A 12,832-nucleotide genomic window follows, 5' to 3' on the forward strand; every position below is an offset into this window, starting at 1 on the left:
TACTCTAGGACACGTGGCGGAAGCCTGTGGGAGATAATGGCTGTGATCAACGGTGGTTTAGCTGGGATGACATTTTCCTTACTTTAATCTGTGTCCGAGTGGGCATGAAAGGATCGAAATCCTCCTCGTCAAACAATCTGAATCTTTAGTATTTGATTCAACGGTTAAATTATTTATAATTTTTAAAGTAGACTCACATTTTAACTGTTAGATCAAATTTTAAAAGCTCAAATTATTTGATAAAGAGAATTAGATACAAGAGATCCGGAGAAAATTCCTTTCTAGCATGAAAAGGAAATTAAATTAAGTTTGACTTGTTCTTTTCTTTGAGCGAAACATTTTGTTGTATAATGTTTTGTGTACTTTACGTCTTACTCGTCTTCTTATTTATAATTAATGAATTTTTATTGTATGAATAAAATATAGAGACGATTTATCAATATAATGTGATCATTTCATTTTTTTATCATCATTTAATTAAAGAACATATATGCAAAAATTATTCACTTTGAAAATCTTTAACCATTTATTTAAATAAAACATATAGACAATTTATTATACAAGTACCACTTGTTACTAAATTCATTAATTAGTTGAACACGTGAAATTATTAAATTATATCAAAATTGAATTTTTTTTTTATATAGACAATAAAAAAATAAACGATTTTAATTGAAATAACCGGTTTTAATTATAATGTTCTAACTGTAAAATTCGTCGCAGGTGGAGACAAATAAAATAAGTCCCCTCATTAGAAGACAAGCGTTACGCTTTTTTTTATTTATTATTGGGTGGAGACCAAATAACATTATTTTAAAGTGCTTTTTTATTTTATTAGTCAAAATTTGGAATTGGATTCTTTTCGAGGTAATGCATCGGGATCCTACTAACCGGACAACATAGACAGTTGGATTTTGATCCAACAATTACAAATATTATAATTTTTAGAGAAATCTTTCTGTTTGTAGCCATTAAATCAAAATTCAACGATCCATATTGTCTGGTCAGTAGGATCCTGAGGCATTTCCTGTGAAATGATCCAATTCCGAAATATTTTATAGTGCATGATTATAATATAATTATTTTGTTGACTGTCTCTAGTAACATTATTGGCTTATGTTGTTTTTTAGTAATATTTAGGTTGTCGGCAGCACCAAGATAGATTACAATAACTTTTGGAGAAAAAACCAGACAAAATAATACGGACCACAAAGTTGAAGCTAAAGGACAGATTTTTCGAAGCAAAAAATTTTTCAGTATGACCGAAACGCAAGATGATACATAACGTGTCAATAAAAAAATAGTAGGATATGTGTGTTAAAAATTAATAATTTAAAAAATAAAATTTTTCATTACTTATATTAAAATACGTGATATACTACTCATGTTCTGATTATAATAATAAATAAAAAAATCAAAGGGCAGGTAGGGCCGTTATGGTTGTGGTTGTGGCCTTCTTTAGAGTCCGGATCTGCTGTGTCAGAGTATGGCTGCCCACCCTCTGCTGCATTTTGGTGTGGACAAGTGTCCCTTTACTTAACCATAATAAATAAAAATTCAAAGAAAATAAGAAGACCAAACCGGAGAACTCGCAACCCAACGCACATAATCCCGTCGGCAACCCCACCTCCGCCGGAGGCAGCCCCTAACCTCCTCCCTGCCGGCATATCTCTCTGTTAAAAAAGTGGGCCTATTGGATCGAAAAGAAAGAAAAAAATGAGCCTATAATTGAAGCGCAAAACCGACTCACTCCTATTCCATATTAAAACCTTGAATGAACAAAATGGTTCCGTATTAATTTGGTACATACCTTAAAATCGAACCGAACTGTATTGAATTTTTTTTCAATTTGGGTTTTGATTCCACTTTCATATCGAACCGAACAAAACCGTGTCCAGGCAGAAAGGAGACTAACTACGGGCTCGTTTTGGTTTGCTTAATTTTTTTTTTTTTAATCAGCTTCTTAAAAAAGTTAAGGTCTTAATTGAGTTTGGTAAATAAAAAAAGTTTTTTTTTCTTTTCAAAATCATGGATCTAAAACAACATAAAGCAAAAGCAGCTCTACATGCTTCTAAAAAAAAGGCATTGGAGGCAGGTGAACGGTATCAATTAATTAATGAAACTTTCATATCGACAATCCTAACCTTATCTTTTTTTTTTTTTTTTTTACTAAAAGCACTTTTACCAGTATAGCTTATCAAACACTTACTTACTTTTCTTCACATCTGTTTATTCTCACCACACAGTAGATTACTTTATTTCAATTTTTACGCGAATCCAACTTTAATGGGTCTGAAGTTAAGCCCACTTGAAAAGAGTTTGATTCTTACCCTTTTTCTAATCCTAAGTCAAGAATAAAGGGAAAATAATTGATAAATAGAGGTTAGCCTAACACCTAACTTATGATCAGATATTCGATAATGACTTATATAGTACGAGTACATTATTATCAGAGAAAATTAGGGCAACAACTTATGAACTTTGCCCAATTAGAGCTTTAGTCCCTTATCTTAAAATTCATGAGTATTAGTCGCTGAACTTGTTATAATGTGGAGTAATGCTCATTTTGGCTAATTACGTTAGAATTTCTATCCATTTCTTGTCCCTTTAAACTTCTTATTTTGGATGAAAGTTCTAAAGGAGTTAGCCATAAGAATTATTGCTCCATATTATAACAAGTCCAGAAACTAATACTCAAAGATTTTTAGTTCAAGAACCAAAACTTCAATTAAGCTAAAGTTCATAGGCCCTTGCTGTACTTATCTTTTTTTATAATAACATCCCGATTAAATTGAGACGAAACGCTCCGATAACAGTATCTTTTGTGCTAACGTAAGTTGCTCTCCATATGTTTTGATATAACTCCCCAAACTAACTGTTGGACATCCAGGTGAAACATCAACAACCGCAGCCCATAAAATCTTGGATCTTGGACTTCCAACTCAACAAAACGTATTTTAAACAGGCCTCTCCAGAACTCCACAACCAAATGGATAATGGGCCCCAGAAACCCAACCCGGTAAACACCCGGTTCCCGGTGAAACGTCACGTTTCCTGTTATAGCCAATCAGGGAGCCTCGAGCCAAAAAGAAAACACAACACACTCCTCTCTCTCTCTCTCTCCACATTCTCCTCTCTCTTCACTGGTCACTTCAACATCACCATTAACTCCGATGACACTGAAACTATAATATTGGTAGGTAAATCGTACGATCGTTTGAAAGTATTTTTAAAATAATTGAAAATGTTTTTTTTTAAATATTTTTAAGTTTTAAAGTATTTTTTTTAAATGTTTTATGTAAAAAAAATCAATTATGTACTTATTTCATGAAATACTTTAAGTTCATTTTAAAAGCGCCTCTAAGAGCACTTCCAGTGTTGGAAGGTCCCCCAGAGCAACTGCTTATTAAATCCCCTTCAATGAATAGTAACTATATTTAATTAACAGTAATTATTTTTTGCATCTCTACCCCTAAACTGAATAGCCATAACAATATGTAATAAAATATTAGTATTTTTTATTTTATAAAATAATAAAAAATAATTTTATTTGTAATTTCAGATAAAATTTTTAATCAGTCTCGTTGCGCCACGTATCATTAAATAAGAAATTACAACCCAAAGTATTTGAGAAAATATAAAATTGTGGTGTAATGTGGAAGATAATGATAAGAGATTTATAAAAAAATTAATCTTTTTTTTTCTGATTTTTTATTTATTTTTTACATTTTTATTAATTTTTTAATGTGGATGACGTAATTCTTACGTCACTCTTGCATCAGCGCCCTCAGCCGTTTGGGCCGTTGATTCCTGCCTCCCCTCTCCCACATGCCTGCCCCTAGCCCAATCGCCCGCATGGGCTGGAGCAAGGAAGGATGGCTATTGGGTTTTTTTGGTCCCCTGTCCACCGAGCTGTACCCTCCGGTGGACTTGCTCTAAATAAGTTATTACTTTTTTTTATTAAATTAATTTAATTTTGTAATAATTATTTATGTTTTTTTTTTAATTAGTAAATTTTGATGAGCGAATCTTCTTTCTGGTAGCGTAATTTAAGGTGGCATTTAAGTACTCTGTCTCAGTCGTGTCTCTGGTAGCTGACAGTTGCAGCGCTCGCTTCGTTCTCCACGCCTTCTTCTTCCACTCCAAATTCCATCCCTTCGGCGCCGGGAAACACGAAACGACCTCGTTTCGCAACCGCATTCCGTTTCAGTTCTCCTCTCTCTGGGAGCTTCGCAGACGAAGTGTGAGCGCAGTCACAATGCTGACGTGCATAGCTCGCCCGAAGAAACTCGGCGACAACTCGCTGAGTCAGCCCGAGGTCTCCGACTCCACCAACACTCCGGCTTCCTCCAGTACCAAGCAGCAAGCCGCAATTAAATCGCTCACGTTTCAGGTACTAATTCAAAACCCTGACGTATAGATACATGGATATGTATGTATCAACCTGAATTGGCGTGATTGTTCGAATTTTGCAGCTCAAGGACATGGCATTAAAGGCTTCGGGAGCCTACAGGCACTGCGCCCCCTGCGCGGGGCCGGCGACGGCGGCTCAGAGTCGGTTCAAGGGGAGCGGCGAGTCGGACGCCGACTCGGACCGGTTCAGGTGGTCGTACCGGCGGACCGGGAGCTCGAGCTCGACGACGCCGAGGACTTGGGGGAAGGAGATGGAGGCGAGGCTGAAAGGGATCTCCAGCGGCGAGGGGACGCCGAACTCGGCCAGCGGGCGGCGAGTCGACCCGGTCGTGTTCGTGGAAGAGCGCGAGCCCAAGGAGTGGGTGGCTCAGGTGGAGGCCGGAGTTCTCATCACGTTCGTCTCCCTGCCACGTGGCGGGAACGATCTCAAGCGCATTCGGTTCAGGTAAATAAATCTCCCTCGAAATATTGACCGTCCGTTTTGTTCTTTGGATTCTTATCCGACGGTGGATGTCGGAGTTTAATATTTGTCGTGCTTGAGTACGTTAGGTGATGTTTGGCAGCTTGTTTTCCTTTTATTTTTAATTTTAATAAATTAAAAATTAAATATTCCGGGCAAAAGGTTTCTTCTTTATAGGTAGGGCATTGAGTAGCTTTGTTTTTCATACAAGCGATATTGGAGGACTGAGTTATTTGAATATGTAACTTCGCTTGCAAGTATAATTGCCCGTTAACACAAAATGTGATCTTTGTAGAATCAGGTAGAGTTGTTACTCGTGTTTTGGTGTCGCTACCCAAATTTTTCTTGTGTTTTCTCAGCACCCATCCAAACATGACCTTATTCAATACGAACCATTTAGGTGGGGCCCGGATGGGCCCTACAGAGGGCCGGTAAATTTCACGCCTCCTGATGGCAAAGTAAAGAACAGTCCAAAAGGAGAGGAGGGATGGTGAGGATTGAAGTGGTTGGTGGGCCAGGGTTGTCGTCCTGTCGGAGAAGCCCTTTAGATTTCTTTTTCTTAAATTCTACCCCGCCTGTCCTGACTCTCCGTTGCCTTTGTCTTTCTTTTACTCTGGATGCGTTTGTTGCATCACGTTATCTCGAACTGGATAAGTACTAGCGTGATTCCGAAAACTACGTACGTGACAAAATATGGACATCCAACGTTAGATTTCCACGCCAGTAGCTTTCTTGCTGCCTAGGAGACAAACAAAAATGGGGTTGCTTGCTTTTGTTTTTGGTTGGTTGATGTCAATTTAGTATTTGAATAGATTCGTTTTGTTGATCGGCTTTTGGAAAAAGCCACTTATTAGGTTTGACGGGTTAGGCACTGCTGAAAAAAGCCAGTTTGGCCAAACTTTGGAGGCCACTTTATTCCACGCACCGAAATCTGGCTTTGCCTTTCCTGAGTTCTGTTTTCATTTTGTCAAAAGGCGTTGCGCGCCCAATTTGAAGTGGCGTAACATATTTAACAGTGGCATTTGATTTTTTTTTCAACTGTTACGCTAAACGAATGTTTCCAACTGTTTTGTGCTTGTGGCGTGCCTCTTGTTGTCGCTTCTTATGCTGTAATTTCATGACATCGGGGATTCTTAATTCTTGTTTTATCTTCTCTGGCTAGTCGAGATATTTTCAACAAATGGCAAGCTCAGAGGTGGTGGGCTGACAACTATGACAGGGTCATGGAACTTTACAATGTTCAAAGGTTTAACCGGAATGCCTTCCCGCTTCCAACCCCACGAAGATCTGAAGATGAGGTAAACCCCAAGCTAGCTATGTACAGAAATGGCATTGTGGCAATTCGGTTACAATGGCGATTCTCTCTTGATATCTGAAGGCAATACTTGGTTTCCGATGACAATTCTAGTTCAGCATTTGCACTTATATAAAGATGGAATCTGCAGATGTTATGTTGTTTTCTTTATTTACTTTCAGATGAATGATGTCTTGTTCCTCTCGTGTTTGTAGAGTTCAAAGATGGAATCTGCAGAAGCCAGCCCTGTAACTCCACCACTAACTAGAGAACGCCTACCTCGCAACTTGTATCGTCCCACAGGGATGGCTATGAGCTACTCATCCTCAGATTCGCTCGATCATCACCCAATGCAGTCCCGCCATTACAGCGATTCAGTTGGTGTCAATTCCACCCCAAAACTCTCCAGCATAAGTGGGACCAAGACAGAGACATCATCCATGGATGCTTCTATCAGAAGTAGTTCGTCAAGGGATGCAGATCGCTCAGGGGAGCTATCAATCAGCAATGCCAGCGATATGGAGACTGAATGGGTTGAACAGGATGAGCCAGGGGTTTACATCACAATCAGAGCATTACCAGGGGGCAAACGGGAGCTTAGACGGGTCAGATTCAGGTAATATCCTTATCCTTAACAACTCAACTTTTACAATGCGCAACAACTGTTTGCTAGTAAGAAATTGAGTAGAGTTACATCAAATTGTTTCTGTTAGATGATATTGCAACTACCTGAAAGAGTAAGAATTTGTAGGGAAAATTTGCGATGCATTTGAGACTATCGACATTGCATGGCCACATAGTGACTCTGCCTCAGGACTGCTTGATCAATTCTTTGACCCGAAAAATGACCATGATCCAGTCAAAGGATTCTTGTAGTCTTGTCAAAACCTGGTTGAGTATATGATTTATACAGTGCTACTAAAATTTTACTTTTCCTAGGGCCCTTCAAGTGAACATCCAACGGATTGCTTAAGCTTATCATTCTCACAGGAGATGATTCGTTGCAAGATTTCAGGCCACAATGATTGCTTTTCTTTTGTTAAGTAGACTGTTTTTCGACACGTTGGCCCTACATATCATTATAGAATACTTGAGGCTCAGCTTACTGACAATTATGACTTAAATTGCCAGTCATATGAAATGCTATCATCAACCATATGACATCAATATTACTGCAATAATTCTGCTTCCACTAGTGCTTTTCATCCTTAGGTGGTACACGTCTAACATAACATTTTCGAGTGTGAAAATGCTATTTATTCTCGTGCTCATTTATCGTCATGATTCGCAATTATATTGCCTTGACATGATTTGTGCAGCCGAGAAAAATTTGGGGAGATGCATGCCAGATTGTGGTGGGAAGAGAATCGGGCAAGGATACACGAACAATACTTGTGATTGTGAAAATCGGGTGGCTTCAAGAAAACTTGAGGAGGTGTTGCTTTCGTGGTTTGGTTTTCTTTTTCGGGTTTTCCATACAGGTAAAGCCTTGTCTATAGAGATATCCAAATGGGTGCCACTAGCACCTCATGATGTTCGGCGGGATGAATATAAAGCTTCCCCTGTTCATGATCCAAAATATTCGTACGGGATTGGCTGGGGGGTAAAGTTATAGTCTTAATTTTTGTTAATTTTTCTGTTTATTGGTGGATGAATAGCATCAGTTGTATCTGAATTTCGGTTCAGGAGTTGAAAAGATGTGTATGTCAATACCAAATGGAGGATATGATCTCTTCTCTCGTTCCTGTGGCACTTCTTTCTTCTGTTCAGTGCATTTTTATATGCTGTAAAAATGTTGGAGGGGAAGTAAATTGGTTATGGCATATAGACTCTGTATCCAGTTCCAATCTTTTTCTCGTCTCTGCATCCAGTTCGAATCTTTTTCTCGTAGTAAATAAGCAAGTAAATTAGTTTCGTCAAAAAATAAAAAGGTAATTGGTTATAAAATCCGAATGTCAATGGACCAAATCCACGCAAGTACAATGTAAAGTCCATCAAACCCGGGAAGGGGCTTAAAAAAAGAAGCCCAGATGAGATGAGTGAAGTGAAAATTGAATTGGTCATTAATGAGTTTACAAATGATAGTATTGCGAGAAGAATTGAATTTAAGATCTCGGTTGTAAATGTAAATGTTTTCAAGTGATTGAACTACAAACCCTTTTCTTTTACGTGCTTGTACAAGGGGCTAGTTTGGTATTGTCTTGCTTTGAAAAATAACCTACTTCGGCTGTGCTGTGAGACAGTGAGAATAAGCTCATTTTTGCTGTTTTATGTTTTCAGCTTTTTTTCATCCAAAATTGTGAAAATAAGCTGTTTTTAAGCGTTTACCAAACAGCTTTTTGAGCTCATTTTTTTTTTATACCCATTTTTTATAAAAGCACATCAGTACCAAACTAGTACAAACTCTGATTCTTTCAAGCATTTGAACTACAAATCCTTTTCTTCTGCATGCTTATACAAACTTTGATTACAGTAAAGAAATACGCAAAGTTCTTAGAAACATGTAGCTTTGATATGCATTTGTATCATTTTTATTCATAACAGCTTTGGAGATCTTTGCGAGGTTCAAATGGCGGATTTCATAGAACTTATAAAATTTGTTGAGAAACAAAAGTAATTTCATCAAATGCATGAAGAATATATATATATATTACCATAAGTAAATATATTTTTTTTTAATAATCAAAGTGTCATTGCCTAGCAAATATGTTAAAAGTTCTATTCCGATCAAATAGTTACAAGCCTCTACCCGTATGTCTTATAAGGATTATATATAGTTTGTTCTTGTCAATGTAGAAATTATTTAGCGTAAGATTTTCAATACATTGATATAATCTTGTTGGACATTGTTCTTTTTTTTTTTTTATTAAGAATAACAAATTTATCATATGCTAAGAACTAGGGGCGTATGGAAGTAAGGACTAAGGTGGTCCCACGATCACTCGAGTCCCAGACAATTCAAGTTAAGAAAATATACACGTGGAAGTCTTTCGAGGACCCTCTGAATGTTTAGTACATGTCTCTTTTATGCTTACTAAATATTTAATGTAATGCATGCTAGATATATTTCGACATGCTATATTGAAAACACTCGACAAATTCTCTCTATATCACTCATCAAATTGTTTCAGCAAATGCCGATATCCGTTGACGTGCACAACTAGCCCACTAAGTAAATAAACTGATTTTTTTTTTTGCGCGCGTCACACTTTATTTCTATCTAAAAAACTTGTATTTAACACTGAAATTCCTTAAGATTCAAATCATACATCCGCCACTACTTACAATGCAATAAATCTCAAGAGTTGGATATGAAATAATCGTACAATAAAAAATCGAAAAAGAAACAAAAAAATTCATCCACTCATTAGTGTTGTTACCATCCAAAATCAAAAGGAAGAATCAATAAAGTTACCACTTGCAACCAAACACAATTATTTTCTTCTTCAAAAAGAAAATTGAAACACAGTAAACTTGTAAGGAGATGGAGCCCATCCGGATCCAAGTTGTGGGGATCATAGGAATCCTCACATTCTAACAGTTTATCGTACATCGTGCGGTCAGAAATCATTTTGAATTTATTTATTTAAAATTAAATATAAATAATATTTAACAAAAATTAACTACACCGATATATGATGAATAACCATAATTCTAAGATCCGTATAAAGATAATCCGAAGAGCATCTTCATCCAACTTGTAAACCCCAAAAATATAGTACGCCAGCCTGGAAAACCCGCAAAAACCATAATTCACCCGCACGCACGGCACTTTCTTTTTTAATTTATTCCCAGAACCCTCCTTTCTCTGTGTTTGTCTTTCTTCCAATCTCCGTTCTTGTTACTGCAAAAGAACCAAAAAAAATATAAAAATGAGTTTCGTTTTTTCGGTTATCATCTTTGATAACAAATTTAAAAGTGAGTGACATTGCATTTTTAGGTCATCTTTAGTTATGGAGGACTAAAAGTAGCCCTTGTAAAGAATATTGTTTTCATACTCACAACACAGTTTATCAAACGCTCATCTATTTTATTTTACATTTGATTATTCTTAAAACATCAAAATTTTTTTTTTTTTTAAACACATCAATTTCAAGTTAACTCTAAATACTTGCGATGTGCATGTAAAGTCCCATCGATGGGAGAGGGCTTGCTGTATGTCTCTAGCTCTGGGCTAAATTCACGCTGATTCTTTTTTACAAGTTCATTTTAGCCCTTGATTAGACATAGATTTTACAAATATTCAATAGAACTTTGACGAAAAGTTATTGGTAACTTTAACGAAAAATCATATTTTTACATTAAAAAATCAATCATGGTATCATTCACTTTATCATTTATTTTATCAATTATCTTAAAATTCAAAATTTTCAAACTATTTTTATTAGTTTTACTAATATATTCAAGTTAAAAGTGTCCTGTATCCGTGGCTGGAGATGGGTGGTCTTAGTCACTTGGCATCTGGCAACCGTGATAATATTTCTGATATAAAACAGAGGGAACTTGCAATCTCTCCCTGTTCTTTGTTGTTCTTTCACATGATCTACTTGCACCCTATAAAATTCCCTTCTGCAGCTTTTGACCTTCTCTAAGCAGACACTCCAGCAAACACATCTTCTTAAACTATTTCCCACTGTCCTCTGCTTTTCGCACTCTCTCTGTGTCCTCTGTTTTTTGCCTATAAAACTCTGTTTTTTCCTCTGTGAATTTTGTGTAAGCAAATCAAGATGTATGTGAGGGAGAGGTCACCGAGAGAAGAAACGTTTTCGAGGCGAAGAAGAAACCCGTCTTTCTCTTCTTCACTACTCGACTCCATCTACCGCTCGATTGATGAATCGAGCGGTGGAGATGGAGATCAGGGTTATGTTCGAGATTCGAGTACAATGGTAAAGAAACAGAGCTGCTCTGCTAAAGGAGGCAAGGAGAAGGTTAATCTACGAAGGGCTATTATGATTGAGAAATGGGTCGAGAAGCAGAATGTTCACAGCTCCATGTTCTCGAACTCCGCTTCGAGTTCCTCGGAGTCGAGCTCGGGAGCTGCATTTTCGTCTTCCGAAACAGATTCGAGCTGCAGATCAAGAACAAAACCGAAGGCGGTCGAGGGGAGGTTCGTGCAGTTCGAGGAGAAGGAAAAGTGTGAGAGTGGCGGGGGAGGTGGGTTTTCAAAGACAAAGCTCCGAGCTTTGAAAATCTATGGAGAACTGAAGAAAGTGAAGCAACCCATTTCGCCAGGCGGGCGTATTGCGAGCTTCATCAATTCAATTTTCAATTCCGGGAACGTCAAAAAGGCAAAAATGTGTCATGTTGGAGCTGTGGAAGATGTGAGCATCACAGAGCATGTGTCGAATTCGAAATCATCTTCTTCTTCTTCTTCTGCGCCGGCTTCTACTTTCTCAAGGTCGTGCTTGAGCAAACCGTCTTCAAGAGCGAAAAAATCGAGCAATGGCACGAAAAGGACGGTTAGATTTTACCCGACGAGTATGGTTCTTGGTGAGGATTCTCAGCTTTCAAGCCACCATAAATGTGTGTTTGAAGAAGACCCAAGCTTGATGCCAAAACCCTCTTTTCAAAAATATGCAAGGTCTTGCCCTGGTAATTATGATACGCTGATCCAATCGGGCGAGAGTCGAACGCAAGACCTCGTTACATTCAATTGTACCACAAAATCAACGAGTTACAGGAAGACTTGCGCGGTTAGTCCAACAAGTTATAGGACGACCGGCGCGGTTGGTCCAACTTTTGTGAGAAGTTTTTGTGACAATGCAGATGATGAAGGAAGTGATCATGATGCTGAGAGTTGTTCAAGTTCTGATCTTTTTGAGCTGAATCATCCAGTTGGGGTTGGAAGGTACATGGAAGAACTTCCAGTGTATGAGACTACTAATTTCAGAACCAATCAAGCTATTGCCCAAGGGTTCTTGTAATTTTCTTTTTTCTTTATTTTTTTCTAGTGAAAAGGTTGAGCAAATTAATTAAGGGTTTCTACTTTCAAATTCTTGAGTAAGTTATTATTGAGTTAATTTTTATGGTTTAGATTCAGAGTCTAATAACATAAGTTTGACAAGCGAAGTTACTTAAACTACAAGTACTTCGGACAACCTTCCTGCAAGAAAATATGTTTAGGTTTACAATTTTACAACATAAATATTATTGTGATAAAATAAAATTTGATGAGAAAACAATACTCAAGCTACATTTAAGCATTTTTTCGCAGATGTATATGGTTTGAATTTACACTCCAACAACACAAACATGATAAGATAACGTTGCTCAAACTACAAGCACTTTGTAAGCACTTTCTCTGTTGATGTCACATTCACACGCTTAAGCTATAAGTACTAAAAAAAAAAGCAGATTGAAAAGAGAGAATGGAAAAAGTAGGAACACACCAATGTTATCTGCTAGAGAAGAGAGAAAGTGAAAGCAGCTAGCTAGCAGTTCTTGCTTGGTGCTTTAGCACATGGCCTCAACCACCTCAAGTGTTTACAGGTAAAAAATTTCAATCGCTTTGGTCTCAAAGGGGTTAGAAATGATTAACAACTCAGAGCTTTTCGGCCATTTAATTATTGTCTGCACAGCAGAAATATAAATTTGATTGGTCAGCACAGCAGGATTGGCAAGGGTTTTCAAAAATCGTGATGCCTGGCTACTCAATTAAAAATATG

At 37.4% G+C, this 12,832-nt stretch overlaps 2 protein-coding genes across 2 annotated transcripts; both read left to right on the forward strand.

The window, feature by feature from the left end:
• Positions 1–4,056: 4,056 nt before the first annotated feature.
• LOC126606483 (protein Brevis radix-like 4) lies at positions 4,057–7,990 on the forward strand. Its single transcript, XM_050273872.1, has 5 exons — positions 4,057–4,393; positions 4,476–4,858; positions 6,036–6,171; positions 6,383–6,783; positions 7,487–7,990. Exons 1-5 carry the CDS (start codon positions 4,259–4,261, stop codon positions 7,563–7,565), a joined length of 1,134 nt encoding a protein of 377 aa, XP_050129829.1. The 5' UTR covers positions 4,057–4,258; the 3' UTR covers positions 7,566–7,990.
• Positions 7,991–10,618: 2,628 nt separating this feature from the next.
• Positions 10,619–12,160, forward strand: LOC126606492 (protein BIG GRAIN 1-like C). The gene has a single exon (XM_050273882.1). The coding sequence runs from the start codon at positions 10,895–10,897 to the stop codon at positions 12,089–12,091; it is 1,197 nt and encodes a 398-aa protein (XP_050129839.1). The 5' UTR covers positions 10,619–10,894; the 3' UTR covers positions 12,092–12,160.
• The last annotated feature ends 672 nt before the right edge of the window (positions 12,161–12,832 follow it).

Source organism: Malus sylvestris, chromosome 2 (assembly GCF_916048215.2).
Source record: "Malus sylvestris chromosome 2, drMalSylv7.2, whole genome shotgun sequence".
NCBI lineage: Eukaryota > Viridiplantae > Streptophyta > Magnoliopsida > Rosales > Rosaceae > Malus > Malus sylvestris.